The 26,530-nt window shown below is 38.7% G+C and overlaps 1 protein-coding gene across 1 annotated transcript in view; it reads left to right on the top strand.

Annotated features, from left to right (window-relative positions):
• The window catches only part of SPICE1 (spindle and centriole associated protein 1), a 1,080,118-nt gene that overhangs the window by 439,808 nt on the left and 613,780 nt on the right, over window positions 1-26,530 (top strand). Inside the window, exon 8 of the mRNA XM_044072827.1 lies at window positions 18,966-19,231. Within this exon, the coding sequence (XP_043928762.1) occupies window positions 18,966-19,231 (266 nt within the window). The remainder of the gene's footprint in view (window positions 1-18,965; window positions 19,232-26,530) is intronic.

Raw genomic sequence — 26,530 nt, 5'->3', positions numbered from 1 at the left:
GTTACCTCAGACACTTTTTGAATCGTCTACTTCTTCCCCCTCTCATACCTGACACAAAAATCAGCTAGATATTACATCAGCAAGGATAATCTCAGAATTCCAGTCCTTATGGATAAGGAGCCTTTCTTAGTCATCCAGTAGAGACAGGTTACTACAAACCCTTCCCTTATGTCTAAGATTGTTAAGAGTTAGCTTTAAACTAGACCATCCAATTGACAGTATTTCCCTAATCCCAAAAGAGAAGGGAAAGGATCTTCCATTCCTTGGATGTTCAGAGGCAGCTGAGATGCTACCTGCATATAATAAAGGACCTGATTAAGACAGAGCAACGTTTTAGTTATTTCACTGCCAACAAACATGCAATCCTGTCTCCAAACAGGACATGTGTAAATGGCTATCTCATTGCATTAGCTTTTACTGTTGTGTCCACAGGAAGACTCTGAAAGAGCAGGTCATGCACATTCTGCCAGAACCACAGAAATCATTATAGCCTTTATCAGAAGGGTAGAAGCTCCAGACTTTCCTGAAGGTGGCTAGTTTGTCCTCTGCATATAACTTTTTTGAGCATTACATATTGGGTATATTTTCCATGTGCAGAGTGGGTTTTCTCATTGCTGTCTTGCAAGGTCTCTTCAAGTCTGTCCCAAGAAGAGTAACCAGTCTGCTAATGTGATGGATAAGCTTCGGGAATCTTCCTATAGGTTGTCTTTGACAGTGTTCAATACAAAGAATATTACTATAGTTGTGCAGGAAACTTACCATAATTATGAATGTCTGAGTAGGATGACTGTTGCAGTATAGTTTTCCTCCGTCCAATACCCCTTGTACTTTGGACATTCAAGGGCTATAAAAGGCACCAGTTATTTTCCCAACAACCTGCTAACTCCATTTTCTCCTGGTTGTCATGCCTGTGAGGAAGCAGCATTCTCAAATCAGGTCTAGACCTAGACTGGGAGGGGAATGTTGTGGAGAGGATAATCTACACAAAGGCTGGTTTCAATAGCCTTAATAAGCATCCCACCTCATGGGCATCTTTCTTGATGACAGCCTAGGGCTCCTTGAGCAAGCAGGAATGAAAGATGGCATAGACTGACACCCTCATTATGCCAGGAATATTGTGACATCCCTGGGGAAAAGTAAACAGACCAGGCAGGGGATGAGGAAAGGAGCTAAAGTCTGAAAGTCAGGCCAGATTTAAATTGCAACCTGTATCCCTCTTGGCCCTCTCCACCCTTAGATATTGTACAAGCTTTAGCCATTTGCTATATTTGTCAAATGTTTTCACATTTCTCAGTCACATGTAAGTGACGGATGGGTATTAGAAAAAAATCTATCTTGGTTATTTATTTCAGCCCCTGCAATGCAGGACCTGACAAAAAACACATAAAGCTGCCTTTCCTTGATCTGGGACATGTTCAGAAATTATTGGATAAACACAGTAGAATAATTTCAATCATGTCATCAAGGAACAGGTTTAAACAGGTTCCTGCTCAATATTTGCTAGTCTTATAGGGTTTAGTAAGATGAGTTGTATATATGACAGCCCTAAACAAATTTGTAAAGATGCAGGAGCCTAAATGACAACTGCACTTTCCTTACTGCTTTTCATTTGACAGAACGAGTGGACAATTACAATGGATGTGGAGATGCTTGTTTTACACATCCATTAGACCCATCTCACAGGAAGTGCTACAGCCTGAAGGTGGGCCTCCCTTATCTCCATTATTCCTAGATCCATTCCTGCCCATCTGGTTTGGCAATTGCTCCAAAAAGTATTATAAAGTGCATAGTACAAGTGTTTGCTTGCATCAGAACAGAAGACATCAGTGTTTTCTCTTACCTGAACCAACTGTCTTATCTCAGAATACATAAGTGTTAGAAAAATATGTATTAGTAATATGCATGCTTAGTGCATTCAATGTTTAAAAAGGGTTAATACATTTATTCTGTTCACACTGTGTGAATCTGCACAGTTACTAGAAATGTTCCAATCCTGTTATGTCAGAAAATATGTGCAGCTATGATCTGCTTATGCTTTGGAAATTAACAGGAAAGCATTTGATTTCTGCTAATGTCATGAAAATAATAAGTGTTTCATTTCTACTAGTGTCATGAGACTTAACAAAGAGTTATTGATTTTCTGTTTATGCCGTGAGAAAGTACATAGCTGCTGAAGCTATTGATAATGAAAACAAAGGCTGCTTGAAAGTATAAACTGTAGTCAGCATTACTTGTACCTAAGCTAGAAATGTACCTTGAAATGTAACGCATATATATTAGAACTGCACAATTGAAGAATAGAAAGTTTGTAGTGGGCTAAAAATAAGCCCCAAGGCCAGGTTGTTTTTCTCAAATGTTTTTTTTATAATCCAGTCATGTCAGTAGGAAATCCAAGTAACATTTTCCATGTAACACATAGTGAGTTTTAAATCTGAACATGTCAGCAGGAAATCTAAGTAACATTTTCTGTAGAACAATACAGAAAGCTGTGTCTAACTACGTCAGCAATAGAAGCAACATTTCTGTGTAACATGGAAAGAACTGTATAAAAGTAGCATACTGCTCACTAGTAATTTAGACAAATCCTGTATTTACATGCTTTGTCTCCTTCCTGCAAGTAATAAAGGGTGCCATACTTGAACCTTACGTGAATCGGTCTTTGAAGTTTTTTCCTTTGAACAGATTGGTCCTTCGGACCAGAACCCTCGCTTCGCCTTGGATCAAACAGGCCAGGTGGTTGAAACCGTACGGGGAAGAAACCAAATTGGATTCTTCTTAACTGAAAGCCCTCTGACTGAATTGTCGTACAAAAGAGACCAGCCACTTTCTGATCTGTGACTGAAGGACGGGTTTCCACGAATCAGGTGATCAATCACGTAGGCTCAGGTAAGGTGAATCTACTTTTTTCTGTTTTCTATTTTCTGTTTTAAATCGGGGACTAGATTTGTATTGTTTTTGTCAGGACTGTATTTTATAAGTCAGGGACAGAAAAGATTACTGTCTTGTCATAGATCAGGAGAAACAGAATAAGTAGGCAGTCATTCTGAAGAGACTATAACAAAATCCGTGGTACCACATTAAAAATAAGAGAAGTTACATAACAATCAAAAGGGTAGAACAAAATGGGTAATAATTGCACAAAAAGACCCCAAAATCCACTGTTAACAGAAGATGCAAAATACATGCAGTCGCAGCGCGCCGACAATATTAAATATTATTCAAAATGGGTTAATAAATATGAATTTGATGGAAAATTAGAAAAATCCTCGCTTATCAAACTTGTCAAACAGCTTAAAACCGATTCCAAAGGTCGAGTAAAAAAGCAACGCAAATTAGGAATTCCTCAGGCACACAGGTGCATTGAGGAAGTAAACCGTAGGGAACAAAAGAACAACATTTCAAAAACAATGTTTTAAGACAAGGAGGACAATAAATAATAGCATCAGCCCCTCTGCCTCCCTTACCAGAATATGAAGCAAGTGAACAGGTTAGTCCACCCCCACGATATCCAGTTGTCACTGAAAATGGAGACATTGTGAAAATAAAACCATTTATTAGAGATCCCATCGAGACCAGGTCTCGAACAAGGGCAGGTAACTCAAATGAAGGCATCGAGTTATATCAAATGGTTAAGAATTCACGATCTATGAGTGAAGAAGAAATATACCCACTTATAGAAGTACCCAATCCTCGTGCAGGTCAAGAAAATCAGGACCCAACTATTTTAGTCTATAGACCCTGGAACTCCGGAAGATATCCGGAAAGCCACTGAGGGAATCCCCCATCCAAAAGTTAATTTTAGAAAATTCTCAGAAGATTTACAAGGAATGAGGCTGAGTTATAACTTAAATGGAGAAGAGGTAGAAAAAGTAGTTAGACAAATTGTGGGTCCAGATTGGCACATGATTAGTGGCAACTGGAATCCCCGTGACGCTGCACAAAGACCCCTCCCACATAGCAGCGCAGAATTAGACAACAGAGTAAAAGGTCTTACAGACCGCATCTCTGAAAAATGGAAGCCTAGGGCAGACTGGACTTGTATTAATCAATGCATCCAACAAGAAGGTGAAACAATTGACCGGTATTATGCCAGACTATTACAATGTTTTAATAACTACTGTGGAATGCAGGTTCCTGAAGATCAAACACAAGATTCCCCATATGAACAGCAGTTAACGAATGCATTTTTAAAGGGCAGTATTGCACCTATAAGCAGTTTTATTACAAAACACATGGTAGACCATCGTACAAGCAGGTTACAGTAATTACTTGAATATGCTAGGCATGCCGAAAGGCATTTTAATAGCAAAAAGAAAGCTCAAGTATTTTCTGTAGAAGATGGAGCAGAAGTTTATGTAGTACAGTCCAGGAAAAAGGGCAAGAAAAATGCACAGGGAAACAAACAATCTGATCAACGATCAGTGGACTTTGAAGGGTGAAAGAAAATGGGTGAATGTTTCAAATGCAGTAAAAAGGGACATTTGGCAAAGGATTGCAGGAAAAATAAGAAGGCAACCACGGAAGACAAGGAGGGTGAGGACTGACTATATGGTAGTCAGGAATCACTAGAAGGGATAGCAGAGAAAGGACAAATGAAAATGTGATAGAGGGAGTAGAGGATGTGACAGAAGAGATAGAGGAAGTGCAAGAAGTTAGTGACAGTGAAGAAAATGAAATATTAGACCTAGCTTTATTGAGCTTGGAGCTCTATTTAGCAGACACGAAACCAGAAGTTACACTCTTGGTAGAAGGGAGGGAAGTCAAATTCTTGTGCAACTCAGGGGCATCAGGAACCCTGATACATCCCTCCAAACTATCAGAAAACAGAGTCACCTGATTACATACTGGTAAAGGCAGCTAATGGACAACTGTATTGGGAGCCCCTCTCCCGTGATATTGCAATAACTGATCCAGTTTCAGGATTGACTCAGAGAAGCAAAATTGTTGTTTCTGCAAAATGCCCAGTAAACCTCTTGGGCAGAGACCTCATGCAGCTATTTGGTATAGCAGTAGTCCCAACTATGCAGGGTATGGAAGCACAGTGACAAATTGATACCTTTGCAGTGCAGTCGGAGGGTGAAATGTTTTATTGGTACAGCCAGGACTTGGTTACGACTGGTCTAGGGACTGTGACCGAAAAGTTAATGAATGTAGCCATCAGCAAGTTCCCCTCCCTTGACATTGATAAACAACACCTGTTGCACTGTACCCTGTATTATTGTAACACACCAGGACCTGATAAGGAATATGAGCAAGAATTGTTTAAAAATCATGCAAACAGATTGATATTACGTATCCTGTACTGGGACATAGAAGGGAACAGTGTAGCCAGCTGTTCATTGCCCCAGGAGTTCTTTACACTTTATAAATCTAATCTATTACCACATGTTAGCTTAACCAAGAACAAAAACATAGAATGGGCAGACCTAGGAGAAAAAGTCACGAGATGGGAGAAACAGACAGAATTAAAACTGTCAGAACAGGAAATACAAATACAGAAGTTGAATTGGTTAACTCAGACCCACCCAGCCGTGCACTTGCAGTCTAGCAAGGACAGCTGATTAGCACTCCTATTAAAGGAGGAAGAGAATGCCTTACAAAATATACCAGAGACTCTCTGGTCAACAGGAAAATCAGATGTAGGACTTATTCGTACAGCAGGACCAGTAACTATCACGCCAAAATCAGCATTCAGACCACAAAAAAAACAGTATCCCTTGAGAAAAGATGCTGAGGCAGGAATAAAGCCTATTATAGCAGCCTTACTTAAAGGGGGGAATGCTGGTAGAATCTCCCGATTCACCATATAATACACCCTTATTTCCAGTGAAAAAAAGCAAACGGAGAATAGCGTATGGTCCAAGATTTACAAGCTGTAAATGATGCAGTAATGCCAAGGGCACCTACGGTGCCAGACCCACACACCCTGTTGAATGATTTAAAACCTCAACAGAAGTATTTTTCTGTGGTAGACATTAGCAATACGTTCTTTTCGATACCGATACACCTTGACAGCCAGTATTGGTTTGCATTCACATTTCAGGGGAAAAGGTATACATATACGCGACTACCACAGGGATATTGTGAAAGTCCAACGATATTCTCACAAGAAATGGCAAGCAACTTGGCGGGATTCACCCCACCAAGAGGCAGTCAGATTTTACTTTATGTTGATGACATCTCACTGGTGGCCCCCACCCAGCAAGATTGTAGAGAAGATACCATAGCGCTATTACGATTCTTAGCCGCTGAAGGACATAAGGTAAATAGAAATAAACTGCAGCTGTGGAAAAAACAAGTCAAATACCTGGGATATGTAATATCCAAGGAAGGTAGAACATTAGTTGAGGACAGAAAAGTAGCAATTTTGCAAGCACCAAAACCCACTACCAAGAAGGAAATTATGTCCTTCCTGGGTACAACTAATTTTTGCTGGAGCTGGATTCCAAACTATGCATTGGAATCTACACCTCTGACTGACCTGATATATAAAAAGCCAATGGCAGCACAGGATTTGTTACAATGGACACCAGAGGCAGAATCTGCTTTCTGCAAAGTGAAGCAGTTAATAACATCCTCATTAGTTCTAGGATTACCAAACTACCATAAACGGTTTTCCAAACTGTAGATTGTAAGCAAGGTTATATGACATCAGTGTTAACACAACAGCACGGGAACAAGCAATGCCCCATTGCTTACTATTCATCACAACTAGACCCAGTGGCACGGTCCATACCCCACTGTGTACAAGCAGTAGTTGCAGCTGCAGTGGCTGTGCATACTTCGGCCTCAGTAGTTTTATTCCACCCTCTCACTTTGAGAGTACCTCATGCAGTCGCGATTATTTTACTACAAGAAAAGGTGGCATATCTTTCCCTTGCTAGGCATCTTTCCTGTATGACTATATTGTTGAGCCAAATTCACATGACAATTGAACGATGCACGACTTTGAACACTTCTACCTTGCTCCCAACCCCTGCAGATGGCACACCACACCATTGCCTGCAGGTAATTGAGCAAAAGACACTACCTAGAAAAGATCTCACAGATGTCCCCTTGGATGATGCCGAGGTGACATACTACGTGGATGGTTCGTGCAAAAGGGGTTCTGCAGGACAGAACCTAGTAGGATATGTAGTAGTTTCTGACATTGAGATTATAGAAGCAAAACCTTTACCACACAACTTATCTGCACAAGCAGCAGAATTGATTGCCTTGACACAGGCATGTACCTTAGCAAAGGGTAAATGTGTAAACATTTTTACTGACAGCCAGTACGCTTTTTCTACTGTACATGTTTTTGCGCAACAGTGGAAAAACCGAGGAATGATAACATGTACTGGCAAACCTATAAATCATGCACAATTTATTTTAGATCTTTTAGAATCTATTCAGTTACCTCAGAAAGTAGCTATTTGTAAATGCACAGCTCACACCAAGCAACAAGACAAGATTTCAAAAGGTAATGCAAGAGCTGATACAGCTGCAAAACAAACAGCTTCAGAAGTATTTCTTTTAAATGAGAGACTACAACCCTCTGAGATTTTAGACTTAGAAATGATAAAAACAGTGCAGACACTCACTACGCAAGTTGAAAAACAAAGATGGGTAAAACGAGGAGCAATTCTCGAAAAGGGGGCTGTACATCTCTAAAGAAGGGAAACCGATACTACCATCTAATTTGTTTAGATATGCAGCTTTGTTGAGCCATGGGCAGTGCCATGTCTCAACAGGGGGGATGGTACCGCTGATGAACCAGGTGTTCACAACATATGGATTTACAAACTACTCTAAAAAATTTTGTTTGATGTGCCAAATTTGTAACAAACATCATTCACAAGGGGCGTTAAAGCCCAAGCAAGGGAGTTTCCCTACACCACCATATCCATTTCACACTATCTGTATGGATTTCATAGAATTGAACAAATGTGAAAATAAGAAGTATTGTCTTGTCATTGTAGATATGTTTTCCAGATGGGTGGAAGCCTTTCCAACCAAAAGTCCAGATGCAGCCACGGTGGCAAAAGTACTTGCCAAAGAAATCATTCCTAGATTCGGCATTTCGGAAAGGATCTACAGTGACAATGATACACATTTTGTAAACCAAACCATACAGCAGTTAAGTAAGCATTTTGGTATTTCTTTAAAAAAATCATTGTGCATACCATCCGCAATCTGCAGGGCTAGTCGAGTGGCATAATGGTATATTAAAGAATAAATTAAGAAAGTTAATAGCTGAGACAGGGAAGAACTGGATATATTGTTTGCCCCTGGCACTGTTGAGCATGAGAACTGTTCCCGACTGCAAAAGGATTGACTCCTTTTGAGAAACTATTTGGAAGTGGAAGTGGAAACTTCTCATGTCCTCAGACCAGGAGGCTGATCTTACACTAGCTGAATATATGAGAAATTTGTTGAATTCTAAACATCTGTTGCAGTCAAATTCTGTTTCAGATAAAGAACAAACCGAAACATCAGAAGTGGCAGTGATCCCAGGGGACTGGGTGTGGATAAAGGCCATAAAGAAGAAAAACTGGTCATCACTAAGGTGGGAAGGTCCATACCAGGTACTTCTTTCAACTCCCACTGCAGTCAAAATCGCAGAGCGAGCTTCGTGGATCCACCTGACGCACTGCAAACTAGTTAAGAACTTTGAACTGGACAAAAATCTTACCTCTCCATCAAGGCCCTCAGCACAAAGTCTGGCTACAAAGGGAGGTCAGATCAATAGGACTGATCCGTCTCAACCCCAGTGAAGGAACCATCAGTGCTGAAGGTTCTATTAGGGCAGAGAGTAAGAACGCATGTCTGAAATAAAGATGACAGGATCCAGTAAGATCCAGATGTACCTATTCGGAAGAGTCGGAGAAAACAGGAATGCAGAACAACAGTTTCCTCAGAAGTATTGCATAATCATCCTTTTAACTGTACTAGTGACAATAATCTTTTTGTTGTGGCCATTCCTTTTCCCAGCCACACAAACTGAACTGAATAAACGTGGAGAGTTGCATGTAGAGTGGCACCCAAACTTCAACACTTACCAGGCAATCAAATATGTTATGCTGAAACCTTTAATGTTTTGAATTGCTGGATTTGCACAGCTTTGCCAACAGCATACAGGGGGTTATTGTTAACTTCAGTCCCCCTAGGAGCCAACAAGACCTGGGAAAATTTTGTCTGATACATCAGATGTTACATCACAAGATAAACTAGCATTGCACTTGTCTATTCGACAGAAGGGGACTGTGTGTTTTTACAAAAATGATACAGTTCAGGTGGGTTGGAGCAATTGCAATGTTGACTGTTCCCTATAGATGCTACAATAAAACTGATAACACAGGTTCCTATTGCAACACAAGCTATGATTCATTTTTTGAACTGATGCATAGGACAACTGATGAAGTAAAACGTAATGCTAATCTTTATAAACAACTGATTATAGTTGACAAAAAAATGTTTCATCCAGAACCAGAACATAGTAAAGTTACTACCAAAGTAGAAGACTGTTATTTTGTATGTGGTAGGAAAGCATACAAGTGGTTACCTGAGAATTGGTCCGGCAGTTGTAATTTGGGGTACCTGGTTCCAGCCATAGGGCACACAGCAGTTTTTCCTCAGGGGAAAATTCGAAATGTTCGAGAAATCAAGAAACCTGCTAATCCGGTAGGACAAGTTGATGCATCCTAGATATGTCACCATGATCTAGTCCATGTGAGTGACAAAGGACTGTCGCACATGGATCTGGGCGATGACGTCATCCTGATTGCCATCTGTGCAGGAATGATCCTACTGGTGGTATGTGTTTGCTGCTGCATCCCCTGCATGAAAAGACTGATTAAAGACTTTATAGACATGTCAGTTTCAGAAACCTTATACCAAGGTGCTGAACTTGAAGAATTGTTGAAAAATTGAAAATGCTTTCATAAGTTTAAACTGAATGACTCTTAACTGCAAATCCTGAGTAGGAAGAGGTTAGGGGAAGAAAAAACTGTTTATGCTTATTTTGAAAGTAGAATAAAAGTATTAAAAGTGGGGAAATGTTAGAAAAATATGTATTAGTAATACGCATGCTTAGTGCATTCGAGGTTTAAAAAGGGTTAATACATTTATTCTGTTCACACTGTGTGAATCTGCACAGTTACTAGAAACATTCCAATCCTGTTATGTCAGAAAATATGTGCAGCTATGATCTGCTTATGCGTTGGAAATTAACAGGAAAGCATCTGATTTCTGCTAATGTCATGAAAATAATAATAATAAGTGTTTCATTTCTACTAGTGTCATGAGACTTAACAAAGAGTTATTGATTTTCTGCTTATGCCGTGCAAAAGTACATAGCTGCTGAAGCTATTGATAATGAAAACAAAGGCTGCTTGAAAGTATAAACCGTAGTCAGCATTACTTGTACCTAAGCTAGAAATGTACCTTGAAATGTAACACATCTATATTAGAACTGCACAATTGAAGAATAGAAAGTTTGTAGTGGGCTAAAAATAAGCCCCAAGGCCAGGTTGTTTTTCTCAAATGTTTTTTATAATCCAGTCATGTCAGCAAGGAAGTTCAAGCAAAATTTTCTATGTAACACATAATGAGTTTTAAATCTGAACATGTCAGCAGGAAATCTAAGTAACATTTTCTGTAGGACAATACAGAAAGCTGTGTCTAACTACGTCAGGAATAGAAGCAACATTTCTGTGTAACATGGAAAGAACTGTATAAAGGTAGCATACTGCTCACTAGTAATTTAGACAAATCCTGTATTTGCATGCTTTGTCTCCTTGCTGCAAGTAATAAAGGGTGCCATGCTTGAACCTTACGTGAATTGGTCTTTGAAGTCTTTTCCTTTGACAATAAGCAACTAATGTCCACCTGGATTTGGTGAGCTCTTTTGGTGGGGGTCACTATAACAGTAATTCCTAACATTTTGTGTCCTCTTTCCTTGCCAGAATTTTTGTCTGCAGTGCCGTTGTCTCTGCAAGGACATGAGCTGGTCTCACATCAGCATTTTATTGAACCTTGGCTGATGTGCAAGGCTATCATATATAACTGACATTGCCAGGAGCTTTCTTCAATTCCTCTAGCCACTTTCAGTGCTTCACATCCCTGCATTAGTACCTTGTTTTGAATTTTTAGCATCTTGTGCTTTTGGACTGCTTTTCCTTCAGAGAGCTTCCCATTTACTTATCTGAATTCAGCACATTAATGTGTTTCTTCATATTTTTTATCACCCCTAACATAAAAAGAAATTGAGACCAATTATAAGCAAGAGAGAAAGGATAAGATAAAGAAACTCAGCAAAGGGAATTTTCAAAAAAAAGTTGCAAAAACCTGAAAAACTACTCATTCCAGCTCAACTTTTGAGGAGAGTATGCATATTCATACATCTTAATATAAAAGCTGGGATATGAAGTAATTTTCAAAATTACTGAAATTATCCTCATTTCACTGTATTGATGTGGAAAACCAAAGACCTAAGCAGCACCTTCACTGGCCACCTACTTTTGTTTTCCATGCAATCATGTTAAAGTCTAGGGCATCCAATAGTGTTGGCCTCTAGTCTTTTAATTGTCTTCTATAGTATTCCACTGCATAAATCTCTATGGATAAAACCTTCATATTTAACCATTCATTCAAAATCTTTAAAAATATTTTTTCCCAGTCCCTTAAATCTTTATACATTTCATACCTTATTCCATCTGGGCCAGCAGCTGAATCTATATTTACTTATCCTAATACTTTATCTAGCTCATGTAAATAAATCTCCTTTTCCAATTCTGTATTCTCTTTTTTCTGTTAACTTTTTACATTCCATGTTTTTTTTCACTACCTTTTTTCTTTAAACAATTCTTGTACATGTTGTACTACACTATTCATAATCTTTTCCTGAGTTCTTTGTTTTTCCTTTTACATTTTTTATTTTTTCTCATTACATGGCCATCTTTATTTACTAATCTGCTTAAGTAAGGCGATACTTCTCTCTTTCCTTGTAAAACAATATCTTTGCTTAAAGCAATCCTTGTATTTTTTCGTGATTTCTTTCATATGTTTTTTTTTCTTTATAAAAGTACATTCTATCATTATGTTCTAAATCGTCCAATGCAGCATATGTTCTTTTACATTTTTCCTTCTCTACCTTTCTCACATCATATTGCCATTGTAAAAAAAACATTTTTTTATATTTTTCCCTTAAATATCAACCACCATTCAGACCAATTTTTATAAAATGTTCTCATAGTAATATATTTCCATAACTGTATTACTATTCTTTCCTTTTTCATTTCATGCTTTCTCATTTAACCTTTTTATTCCTTGCCTATTTTATATATTCCTTGTTTTCTTTTATGTCTAGCCATATTGCAAGATGATTAGAAAATCCTTTTTCAGCTACCTCCCCTTCTATACCAAATTATCTGATGCTATAAAATAATCTATTTCAGTTCTGTACATACACCTTTTGTAAGTCCATGAATTTTTGTCACAAAGTTTTAACTGGCAACAAACATTTTCTTATATAATTTTGTTATTTTTATGGTTGCCTCGTAAATCACAATTAAAGTCTCCTGTTATTACAATATTTATATTTATCACTACTTAGTCTAAAATCTGATAAAATAAGCTTTCCTTTTCTTTATAGTTAGTATAAGCATGCAATGTTATAATTCTGTAGTCTTGTTCTTTTAATTTTATATCTACAATGGTTAATCTTTCCATTTTTGCTAAAGTTATATCTAATAACTTTACTGAATTTCTACAGAACACAGCTATTCCAGGAAATATCTAATTTCCCAAATTAAATATATCTTTCCTTCCCTGGTTTCTCTGTTTGTAATCTTTCTTCATTTGTTAAAAATCGTGTGTCTTCTAGTATAATTGCATTTACATCACATGTATTACAGCACTCCAAAATTCATATTCTACTTACAATATTTTAATACTGTTCACATTTACAGAAAGCACTCTAAAATTTTCATTTTCCCTTTCCCTTATGGTTTCATAAATTCATTGCTAATTATTGAGCTAGCTTTCTTAATAAGCCATTTAAAGCCTAATTTCCTTCCCAAAGATGAGAATCAATCTCTGTATTTTGTGTCTCTGAGTCAAACACCTTAATCATTATACTAAGCATCAGTCTTTCTTTGTATATTCTTGTTCATCCATTTCCTTTCTCGTTTTCTTTTGTGCTAATCCCTTTACATTTTCTTTTTCTGTGTTTTACTCTCTTATGGGCATGCCTTCGTTGAAGGTTGGGCGTTGAGCTGGCACCTCAACGTTTTGTAAAAATCTACTGCCAGTCATTAGTGGACCGGAGTTCCGCTGTGGCGACCCCTTACCGGGAAAAGCCGAAAGACAAACAACAACTCTCTTACCAAAAGAATTATTTTTTTCCCCTTTTACTACCTCCCGGTTTGTCTTCATCACTTACTGTAGAATCTTCTTCTATGTCCTTATTATTTTTTTTTTCTCATCCAATTTTTTTCTATTTCTACTACTTCTAAAATTTATTGTCATTGTTCATTTTCTTCTTTTACTTTTCCCTTACTGTTATTTTCATTTTTGCACTCCATCCATAAATGACAAATTGTTTTACATTTATAACACTTCCATTCACATTTTTTGCATCATGCCCCATTTCCCTACAAATATAACATTTTCTTTTGTCATGGTTACTTATAAAATGTCCTTCTTTTCCACACACACACACAAAAAAAAAACATTTTGGATATATTACAACATATCATGCTTGCTATATCTATACTTTTTTCTCTTTGTATTTTTAACGCAGTATTACAGTCCATAAACCCATTTTGGCATAAACTTTTCAATGTCCAGTACTTATTTACATAAAGCTTTCAAATGTCCTGTCAAAGTCTCTTTTCTACCTCGGTTCAAAATTATACATGAATCTGCTTTTATCACATAAAGATTCCATGTGTAACTGTCTTTCTTTTTCATATTCTCCAAGAAAATTTTCCATTGAAAAAACAATCTTAAATATAATGTCACAAAATGTCTCTTTGTTAATGACAATAAATGCTTTTACCTCATCTCCTTTTACACCCAAAAGAGCTATTACATTGTCCCACACTTCATACCTGTCCATTTCTTTGTTTACTTTACTTTGAATCCTTACCACGTACTTCCTTTTTTCATTTTCTTCTGCCTTCTTTTCTGCTTTCCCACTTTTGCCTTCTTTTACTTTCTATGCATGTTTTCTTTTCCATCTCACCACTATTTTTCAGGATTGTCTCTGCATCTTCCTCTATTTTCTCTGCAATCTCTCCCCACGAAACATCTCCTTCATTTTCTGGCTCACTCTGCACCACAAAACCAAGAACCACACAGCAACTGCAAGGGACAACTAAAGTCACCAAACCTGGGTAGTGCGCAACGGCCACACAGGAAAGTACTTTAAAAAAAAAAATTTCTATTATATAGAAAAATTGAGCACTTTTGTCTGGTTATACCAAAGACGACTTCAGAATGTATTGCAAAACCCACAAATTGGATTTAAATTCCCCTCAAATGAAATCACATATTCACAGTAACCAATGAAATTGGTTACATTTGAGGTTGACTCAGCGTTCCATACTAAAACATTTAAACTGTTAGAGTATCAATTTAAAACATAACAGACAGAAATTATTTTAAAAAACACACCATAAAACTCTGCACCTCCATTTCTTTAAGTAAATCATCCTGCAGCCCTCCTGACTGGAGGGTTTTAATTACACATCCATCATTTGCTGAGTCATCCCCATCAAACATGTTTCTTTGAAACAGTTCCTCAGAATCCTGCAGACATTCTGTGGTCTCAGTATTTGCTTTCTCCTTTGTTTCTTTCACTCCTTTATCCATCTGTCTCCCTGTTTCTCCCAGCTGCCTCTCCACCTGGAATGGAAACAGGCAGTGCTCCTCCAAAATAGTTTCCAGTCACACCAATGAAGAGTAAAGAGTTTCCCTGTTGTGCTAGACTAATTTCCCCTAGTTAATATGAATACCGCTTTGGGGTCTCCTTTGAAAAGAGACTAATGGGACTAACATGGTCAACAAAGTATAAATAAGTAAGAGCGAGCATGAAATGAAGACATTAGAGTCTTATCAGTTAGTGGGAGTTCAAAAGGAAACATTGTTGAGAAACCATTTTGGTGACTGTGTAATTGTAGGACACATTTAATAGAGGAACTGAGAGAGCTAGCCCCTTAATTGAAAAAGTAATTTACCTCAGATTTAAATATTTCCAGAAAATGTCATTGAAAAGATAAAGTGGCACTTTGGTTGCTCTTTTCCAGTTTATTCAGAGATAGCGTAGGATTTTCCAAGGCTGAATAAGTGGGCTATGTATGGGGTTCAAATTTGACATGGTCAGTGAAAGATATCATTATGGCACATGAAGAAAGAGGCTACAAAGAAGTATGTCTTTTTGTCTTCATACTAGCTACCTTCACAACATATGCTTTTCTCAACTAGTGTAAGGGGAGGATATTTCAAAACTTAAGGAACACTGTTGGTACCTGGAGAATACCAGTTGTGGATGTGCTTTTCACAGTTGCAGTTTGGGAGAAGTGTCTGTATTGGTCAGGTGCAGAAGTTTAAATCAGTTATTAGATAACCAGACTTATTTTGGTAGGGCACCAACTTGCATGGAGTGGAAGTAATTGACATCTAAGGACAGGCATGTGTTATTAGTTACTCCCTAATTTTACACCATTTCTCCGTTATGGGTGGTCTTTGTGCAAAGAATGGTGCATTTTTTCCTTTTATTTTCTCAAGCATTTATCTGACATGCATTCTGGACACCCTGATCAGTGTTGCATGTTTTGGGCAATAGATCCTATGTTTTCTTTCCGTATTTATTGCTTGAACCCCTGTGGACTGTCTCGAAAAGGGGTTCTAAAAAACTCCTCTGAATTGTTTGGAGTTCTTATTCCAGATAGTGCATATCTGTCATAAGCTGGATGATTCAGGAGTGTGACTGACAGTGGTTTGCAGGTTGCATCGCTATTTTTTTTTAAATCTCATTAGGGCTAAGAAATGGCAATAGTTGCTATTCAGGTATTTTTTAAGAGACCTGTCATTACATTCAGGCAAAGGAATAGCTTACCTTCTCTGCACTATTCTGGTTCAGGTCAAACACTTAATTTGCAGGTTTTTTAATTCATTGACTTGGATATGTGCTATGGGATTCACATTGGTTATCATGTTTTTGTTTATAGTATACTGTCTTGAGAATATTGGCTATACTGTATCCATATGTTAGAGAATTGTGCTTGTATGAGACCCCTTTTTCTCTTCTGATTCTGTCATAGGTTCATAGGAAGTTCTAGGCTAGCTGCCTTTTTGGACCATTTGGTGCTTGTATTAACATATCCGGTTTGGTGTTAGATTGGCCTTACCCATCCCATGGTTGATAATTATTCATTACCCCCAGTAATCCCTTTGCATTCCTTCTATATATTTTGCACTTTTGATATGTTCAATAGAAATATTTTAAAACAAAGGAATAAGGTTATACATGTATGTGGTTGTCCCAATCACCCATTGTCCATGGGGATTCTTTCTTCCCTCTCAAACAATTTCCTAATAGTGAGTTCCCTGGCTTTTGCTTGAAGATTCAATGTGGAATCCTGTAGAATCTGGTCTCCCAAAACACTCCACTCATTGGTCTCAGATATGAGAGCAGTTTTTCTAGCTTTACATGTATATAGAATTGAAAAACTTTCAAGTATACTCACAACATGAGTAATGGTATGGAGAATGAAAAAACAATGAAATACCGACACTTACCCTCTGTGCCAGAGAAGCAGCATGCATAGGGAAATGGGCAGCAGTTGATAATTAGACCTATAGGTAGTATAACTTTCAAGAGGTAAGTTTATAGGGCCAGCTGCTTGAGCAGAAATATGTATCTAGCACATGAAAAGCAACTGGTGTTTCTGTCAGTAGCAGCAAAACAGAGGGCACACAGTAATGGACTTGATCATCATTGTGGACAATATCAAATTCTGAAATGTTGTACCATGTGATACCATATAAAAGCATGCATGACCGATGCATTCATCTTTACTTGGTTGCACAGCCTTCCCTTCAGTTCCCCTTATTCAGAACGTGCTACTCAAAGCAAAATCTGAGAAGAAACTCTGGTATTGACAACTGACATGGATTGTTTTACTTCTGAATGTAATCTTCTCTCCTTCAGTGCCGTTACCCCAAAAAAGAGCATTACTGTCAGCAGCAAGGATCACTGTGGCACCTAAACATCAAGATTGTCAATTTCTGCCCCTGAAAGATCGATATGCATTTAACTCTAAATAGTACATCTGTGTTTTTGGATGTCCTTCATATTATAAAGAAACTCAGAAGGTTATCAACCAGAAAGTTTTATCTTGCAAAGTAGAAAATATTTTCATTTTAGTCAAATATCCAGATTGCTGATGCGGTGTCTTTCCCAGTACCTCTAGTACTAGGTTATTTGCATTACCTAGATATGATTATATGAGACAGACCTGCCTTCTTCAGTGAAAACCCACTTAATTGTTGTTTTTGCTTGCTTTCTGGTATTTTCATCTGGCATTGAAATGCTTCCTTTAAGATGCCCTGCATTTCAGGCTTCTGCACTACGTCTTTTCTTGTTCCAGCTTTGGAGAGTCTAACATTCAAATCATTGGAGGCAGCTGATATGGTAGACTTGTACTAGAGTCATAAGTACATGCACTTAGCTACAAAGAGCCCTTATTCTTAAGTGCATGTAAAGCTGCCCTGTACTGGTTTGAAAAGTAGGGTTACATCTAAAATGGTTGTGACTTGTAGCCAGCTGTTTGTTTAGCATATATAAACAACTTGAAAACATAGAAATATTATATATAAACCACAGTGGAGACCACAATCTCCACTGTGGTTTATATGTCTACGTTTAGCACAAAACCTGAGCAAGCTTCCCAGTTTGGAAAATACGCAGCCATGATATGCTGTGCTGAGCAGTAGTTAAGGTACATGCATAGTTTGTTAGCAGACTGTGTCTTTTGTAGAGAAATGTTCTCTGTTTGAAGTACGTGGGTAGAATTCCCCGGGGTCTGTTTACCGTTTGAACGGCACGTCCATCAAATGGCCATTCATTGTACACAGACCAACAAAACTTCATTTAATCTAAAGGCCATATGATCATAAATCATTTTCTTGAATGATCATAGTTGGCCAACATAAAGGAAGCAGAACAGAGAACTTATCGGGAACGTAGGTATAAGGAAACCTGTTCTTTCCCCACTGTAGTGCGACCTCGGAGTTGTTGTATATAATTAGCAGGGGAGGGGTACAACCCCCCACATAAGGAGTGTCTGGTGTTCACCAAATCCTCCTCTTACACCCCCCCCCCTGCTAATAAGGATACCAACTCCAAGATCGCACTAGAATGGGGAAAGGGCAGATTTCCTTATACCTACATTACTGATAAGTACTCCGTTCTGCTTCCTTTATGTTGGCCAACTATGATAGTTCAAGAAAAATCTTTACAATCATATGACCTTTTGATTAAAGGAAGCTTCATTGGTCTGTGTACAATAAACAGTCGTTAAGTGAATGTGTTGTTCGATCAGTAAATATAGACCCGATTCACCACTGCATTGATGAATAGATATGTACGTTTTATTTACTGTGTGTGACCAAGCACTAAAATCTGCTGTTCAGATGAGTATTCTCATGGCTATACTTGAAGATGAGTAACCTCCCACAGCTGTAATTTGCCTATATAATAATGTCAAGGGCTTCTTTAAATTTAGTACGTCATTCCTATGCCCATATGACTCGGATACAATGCAATGCCACAAACATCACATTTGAAACACAATTCTGTGTTCATCTGTTGTGTACTTTGGCAGGAGTTTATTCGCCAAAAAAACAGTGTGTATTTGAAAGAATATCAGTTTACACAATACTAATTGTCTCACTGTTTTTTATTTTGTTTACTTTAGGGAAAAAAAGTCTGATTGCTGATGGTCTTGCTAAGCAAAAGAACAGACATGAGACTACCAGTGATAGAGCTAACCTTAGTGGAAACCAGTCAAGTATGGATGTACTCCATGACATGATTCAAGGTGTGGAAAAAGAGATGGAGGACTATGAGCGTCAAACAGGACGTCACATGAATGACTGGCAGGCACAGAAAAGTCAGGGGTTAACAGGCTTCACCATGTCCCTGGTTGGTACTTTGCGCAGGCTGGTGAGATATCTGAAAGAGGTAATTATTTTTGTTGCTATCATACACAATAAAAATCTCAGTAACAACATCTGTTGAGTGACCTAACACCAGCTTTTCAGTTGTAGCCTTTGTATATCGCTGTAGAGCTGTAAAATAAGGTGAATAATAGCTGAAAGATTGTATAATACTTACTAGATAATATTAATGCAGCTTATTGTACTATCGATTCCTATACTTGAATTGAGTAATGTAAATGGAACCTCTTGGTGATTTTGAGCATTTCCTTAGGGGGTAACTGTAGAATAACTTGCCAAGTACTTGTACTACTGTTAACTAATGATTTTTTTCAAGGTTTATTGATGATTTTGCAGTTACAGTCATCAAGACCCTAATGTATTTTTTTTTTTTTTTTTTTTTTTTTTTTATTTAGAGAGGTTGTATGCCTCCATTTTTAACAGTCCTTGAATGCCTCATACTATGCTGTGCATGGTGGACAACAATTGATGTCTCCCCCAAGTAGCTTTTATTTGTTGATAGGTACAGACTATTAAGGAAGAATTGTCTATAGGTCATTTATGCTAGTTTGTTTTGCTTTGTTCTTCCTCATTTGATTCTTGCAGTGTAAATGTCTTCCTAAATAAAATAAAAAAAATGTTTTATATGTATCTGTAAGAAGTATAAGCACCTTTCTCTGGTACTGTTAACATGTGATCAAGGCTGTAGCTAAATCCACTGGCTTACTTTAGAATGTTTCCTTGGATCTGTGCTTTTGTAGTGTCGGCAGCAGCCAACACATTTTATAACTATAATACAGATATGGTGTTTGGTGTTAAGAGCTTCCTTCGACAAAAGTGTACTGCATAGCACATGATGATACTTTCTTTTTTGCTGTCTTATTTATTTATTTTACTGTTGCATGAGACAGTTTCCTGTGCTTTAGATCTGCTACAAAAGTATTTTACAATGTAAGATGAAAACTACGTGACCCACACCATGATAGTGGATATTCGAGTATTTTTTGGCAGCAAATCCTATACATCAGACTTTAAATGCTTTTTGCATTGGGTAACTGTTAGGATATCTTCTTCTGTCATTCCAAGCTTGGCACAGTTCTGCAGATCTTCATGTGTTGTGCTCAGAGCACAAGCGCTTCTTACTGGCATGAATTCTTGTGATGCGCTAGTCATGGAAGGGGCACCCCTGTGCTTTCCATCTCTTTTCCACATACAGTTCAAAAGATGCTGTTAGTGTACATTACTGGAAAGCTTCCTCCTCTGATGCCCAAGAAATCAGCATCTTCTAAGTGTTTTTGTCATTGAGATATTTTAGTCCTGCGTAATACTGTTGCTATTTGTACCGTTTGAAAAGAGGCACGTGATGTTGCAAGCTGCCACAAATGTCATCACTTCAACCTAGCCACCCATAGGAGAGGATTGCAGATATTAGAAGCCTGCATCTCCTCACAGGATGAGTATTTGAAGGAAAACAAGAGCTGGGATCACTAGTAGAATTTCTCATGTGCTCTTGGGCTAAATTCTGATTACAAAAAGGTGAACATAAGAGATTCAGAGGTCATACATTGGCCAAAGCCTGTTCCTTTCAATGTTAATGTATGTAACAACTTTCTGCTCCTTGACTGTTATGTGCTCTTCTTCAGTAACGTGTTTCAGCTCATGCTTATTGGTAGATGATGAAGAGGGGCAGGAAGAGTGGCACACACACAATAAACACTTTTTTTTTTTTGGGGGGGGGGTCTTGAGGTATTAAAAAAATACTGGGCAAATGGAGTGACATCCTAGCCAAGCATCTCAAGGCAGATTCTCAAGTAACCCCTTCCATTCAGCATAGGTCCCAATAATAACTACTTTCTGCTCTACCATAAGGGAGTTTATAGCTTTGGACAGGGTGGCCAAGAAGGGTATTGTTCTCTGACACTTTTGTCTTAGAATGAACCAAGCTCTAGAAAAGCTAACAGAGTTCCCAAATTCTGTTAAGAAACCATGGAAAAAGACCCTTATTGGGATGTCAATGATTTCATATAGACCACAGTAATTTTGATTGTGTAGCTGGGGTGTGGCAGACTCAGGACTGGCTGGCCTAAATGGCATGTCTTAGGCTTCTCCTTTAAGAATTAGCTGAGGCAGGTCATCCTGGATTCCTGTATATGAAAAGGTATTATTTTTAATCAGACTTCTTAAGATATGGCAGAAGACCTATAAAAGAGGTGGCAGGTACTTGCCACCATGGGTTATCTTTATCTCTTTTCCCACATCCACCCCTTGCTTCCTCCTCTTCATGGCATGCTTAGCTTCTCAAAAAGAATAATCCCTCTTGTAGAGTATAGAGGGTAGTGAAGCATCAAGCAGTTTTGCCATTCATCTCTACCAACTAAGTCTTCTAAGACACATGCTGAGCAGGTGCTGTCACATAAATCCAGAATACCCTGCAATTCTGTTTATGTGAGGCCAATTCTCAGCTTGCTCCTAGCTGTAAAAACATTACCAGAAATCTGAAGTTTCTTAATGTGATTTACTTATCTATGTCTTAGGTCTTACAAGCTTGCTTACATGCGAAACTGTACTAAAGGACCTGGAGTTCTTTTTCAAACACTTGAAGTAGGCACGCATTCTAATCCTCATTGTCCATTGAGGCACTTCCTCCACTGAAGAGAGAGAGAGGAAAATCTATTCCCAACTCTTTCTTGTTCAAAAAAGGACAGAAACTTTTTTTATCCTGTCTTGGAACTCAGTGTTGTGAACAAATGCATCTGATATGAGGTCATATTCTGGTTGGTGACTGTTTATATGGTTATACCCCTTGTATTGCAGGTAGCCTACATGGTTTTGCTTGACAAGATGGCTATGTCTTTGGCATATTGGTGTGTGATGTCCTCATAGGGGAGTTCTTATTTGTACCCTTTTAGTGGGCTTTAATTTCAGTACAAAATATTGCCATATGGTCATTATGTTGTATCTATAGTATTAGCTGATTTGGTTGCCTTTGTGGTGGAGGCATAGTAGGAGAAGAAATGTCATGTGTTCTCCAGTTTGAATCAGTAACTCTCTGTGGTCCTGCCAAAGGACCTCTTGTACTGATCCTTACTTGTCTCCTTCAATGGTTGCACAAACTGGGAGCTCCTTTCTTTTGTAGTGCAGAGAGCTTAATAAGGGTAGAGTAGACTTTTATATATTCCTGCCTGCAAAGTAGGGCCCAGAAATTCATAGAATTGGCTTCTTCAGTATGGAAACAGAGGTGAGTGGAAGCATGTCTTGTACCTCGTGATGGTAATTATCTTTATCACCTCTTTCTCCTGTCTTTGAGTGACATTGTTTTAATGGATCATAGGAGGCCAGTGGTCTAGACGACATATCTTCACATAATTTCTACTAGTGGCAGACTCCTGTGATTAGGCAGTACAGTGGTGAGTGGTTAGTATTCCTTCTACAAGCTCTGAAAAGGGAAGTTTCTCCTGTAATTTGTCAGACCATAATATAATGCCTGAAACAGTGGGGGAGGACACAGCCATCATAACTGCTTTACACATCTGGCTATTTGGGCTGTATACAAAGACCTCTTTATTTTACTCGTATTCCAGAGAAAGTGAATGCTGAGTCCGTTGTCAACTGAAGACATTAAATGCAACTCTCGCCCTGTTCCGGAGCTAAGGATAACAGTGACTTCTCTGACCATTATTGTTTGGGAATGAGCCACCTCAAAGTTTGACCTGTTAAACCACCTTGTGCAGTCTTCCAGTAGTTCAGTTCAGTAGAAGAGACATAAGCTAGTGATGAGCATTCTCTGTCTGTTGTGGCAGGGAAAAGTCCATTATGCCTTTCTTAGATTCTTTGTCTTCTAACAAAATTCAGACAAAGACCAATGCTCACACTTGTGACTTGAGCGAGCCCAGGAGTGGTGTGATTTCAAGGTGTAAATTCAGGACATAAAGTCCTTGGAAGTACAAAATATAGTCCCAGTACAAGTAAAAAAAAAAAAAAAAAAAAAAAACTCCTCCTCTTTGTCAGAGAACAGCCAAGTCCAGCTCTAGACAAGGCAATGTCTTAGATAATCATCAGCCTTCTTTTTTCCCCATTTCCTACATGGAGTTGGGGTGTAGTAATAATTGTCGCCATCTCTCCTGATTCAGTGCCACACTCCTGCCTTCTTCAACACTTATGCCTGACTGTCGCAGATCTTTTCTCACACAATCCATCCACCTCTGTGCCAGACATCCTCGTTTCTTCGTTTACCTTCTTCTATCAGTCACAAATCTTCACCAGATTGTTTTCTGCTTTTCTGCATGTGTCCAAGCCACCATAATCTGTTCTCTTTGATCTTTTCTGCAATTGGAGCTACATTGGCTTCTGCTCTTATGTGCTTGTTTAATTCGGCTGTCCCACAGTGTGCATCGTAGGGTCTAATTCAGATGATTGAACTTTCAAATGTGTGACTTTCATATGGCCGAGACCATATGAAACAACCCTCAGAAGTTTTGGTCAGGTTTGAATAATCTACTCCACCCTGGTAAAACGTCTACCCCTATCCCCACTGCTACTATTGATACCCTCCTCCGAGGATGTTTCAGATAGTTTTAATCGATTCTTTACTGAGACAATTCAAGCCCTAGCTAACCAATTACCTCCTAGCTCCCCTGGTCCTGAAAGTACCACCCCTACAAACCTGCTCTTGTTCAGCTTCCAACCAGTGTCCACGCAACTTTATCCATACCTTGATCAAAAAAGTTAAAACCCACCACACTCTCTGCTGATCAACTCCCCGCCGAGTACCTTCAATGATCAGCTGATGCTATTGCTTACCCAGTATCAATATTAATTAATCGAACCATAGCAGAAGCTAGAATTCCTACCATCTGGAAAACATCCTACGTAATCCCACTTCATAAAGGAGGCAGCTCTACCAAATTCAACAATTACAGACCAATAGCTATACTTTCTCCACTTGCAAAGATTATGGAAAAATGTATTGACAGACAACTCATACACCACCTAATCCAGAATCACTTTATGGCAGATATCCAACACGGCTTCCATCCACACCACAGCATTACTTCAGCCCTAATAGTTTTTACCAACACCATAAACCATAATCGTTACAACAATCACATATCCTCCGCCCTCTTCTTGAATCTTTCCAAGGCATTTGACATGGTTGACCACCAACTTTTAATACACACCCTGCAAACATTCTGTCTAGATACTAAAGCCCTTCAATGGTTTAAATCCTACATGAATGGGAGACAGCAGACTGCTCTTTGGCAGAACAAACTCTCTAACCTACTGCCTAACACCCTTGGAGTACCACAAGGCTCCATACTAGGGCCCCTGCTGTTTTCCATCTTCATTAATAACCTGTTTACGGTCATCCCAAAAGTCAACTGTATCCAGTACGCTGACGACTCTACCCTGATCTGCTCGGCCACATCTCCGACAGACTTATGGTCTGCCACACAGTCCACCTTTAACACTATTGAAAACTGTCTCTCTGAACATCGTTTGATACTAAATCCCAAAAAAACTAAAATGTTGTTATTCTCACCAACACAAAGGTCTACTGCTTTTACCTTTACCATAAATGCAAATGATGGCACAATAATCTCCCCCGACCCCTCAACAAAACTATTAGGTGTCATAGATAATCTAAAATTCGACCTACATGTTAATCTAAAATTCGAACTACATGTAAACCAATTGATCAAAACCATCAATAAAAAACTAGAGTCACTTTACAGAATAAAAGCATTCCTAACTCCTCCAGCCAGAATTGCCATAGCTCGCTCTCACCTTCTTTCAACTCTTCTGTATGCATCCCCTCTACTCTCTAATCTAACCAAGACTGTACTTAAACTCTCAACCTGCTATAACCACATTGCCAGGTTTGCCACTGGGCTGCCTTTTAGGACACACCATTGCATCAGTCTTAACCAGCTTGGGTGGCTTGAACTACCCAGTCTAATAACTAACTGATCATGTCTTATAAAATCCTTTATAATCCGGATAATACTCCTGCACTTAAAAATCTTTTCACCCCCTATAACAATCCGCGACTGCTTCAATCCTCTAACGGACTACTAATTCAGACAAGTAGAATTAACAACGTAGCTGGCGACTCTCTCTTTGCAAACTCTGTAGGCAGATCTTGGAACTCACTTCCAGCTGATATTACTTTACTCTCCTCCCTTGGTCAATTTAAAACTAGACTCAAACAACATCTGGCACTAAACTGGCTATGCCATCATATCAAGCCTGGCTAACTCTCATCTAGAATGTGAAAAATCTATTTATCAGCTTACTGTTTAATTTGCCCCTGACTTACACCAGGGTTTAACCCTAACCTGTAGAACCTGTTTTTTTTTCTTGTCTGCTTATGTAATCTTTGTCAATATTATATTTGTAACATGTTTTTATTGTTTCTGTTGGAGCTTTTCTCCACGCGCCTCTACTGAAAATGGACATGCATCCAGTTGGACAATCCCAGTCATTGTCAACCATGTGTTGGTTACTATCAAGCTATTTGCCAGACAGAAGCCTAGAATGGCCTGTCCTTCTTTTTTCCTATCACCCCACCATGTGGACCCAGGCAGTCGTTATATCCTGTTCTGTCTGTCCTGATATGTGCATTCAAGTTGTCCAATATCAAAACTAATTCATGTTATCCTGCTTTTTCTAGTAGGTCCTGCAACTGCTGTATAAATGCACTCTTTTCCTCACTCTCACAGTCCTGCTGTGGGGCATAGGCTGAGATTATGAATACTGCCCTATCATTACTCTGGCATCTGATTGCCATGAGTCTGTCACTAATTATGATGATATGCCTCACTTCCTTCTGAAGTCTCTCTCACCACAATACCCACAACATTTGTAGCCAGTCCTCCTCCTGAGTAGCAGTCTCTGCATCTCAAGCCAAGTGGCTTCACTGCACTGCCCTTTCATCTTGTCTCTTGGATATATAGGACATCCAGCCTCCTCCGTAGCTTGTCATGTACTTCCAAGCCACGTCCAGTTAGTAAGCCTACATTAAGTGTAGCAATTCTCAGTTTAAGTTTGGTAGGTTGATTGATTTTTACATCCAGCTTTCGTTGAATAGAGCTATCCTGGGTAACCCTGGCTGGGCAAACTAGACATTGTCTAGCCAGTAGCTTATTAACCCAGGACTGCTGGGCTTTATGGTGGGCACACACTGCCCAGTAGGACACATGTACCCCTCCCACCATTAGCATGGATCCCTGGTGCAGGTCAGAGTAGGCCAAGTTTTCAAGTAACTACCCATGCCCGTTTTGGTGACATTAGTCAACATTACCGAATCACCTAGAGCCATGTTTTA

This window comes from Protopterus annectens, chromosome 5.part1 (genome assembly GCF_019279795.1).
Source record: "Protopterus annectens isolate FY-2018-M chromosome 5.part1, PAN1.0, whole genome shotgun sequence".
NCBI lineage: Eukaryota > Metazoa > Chordata > Ceratodontiformes > Protopteridae > Protopterus > Protopterus annectens.
This window is presented reverse-complemented; position numbering and strand designations above follow the sequence as displayed.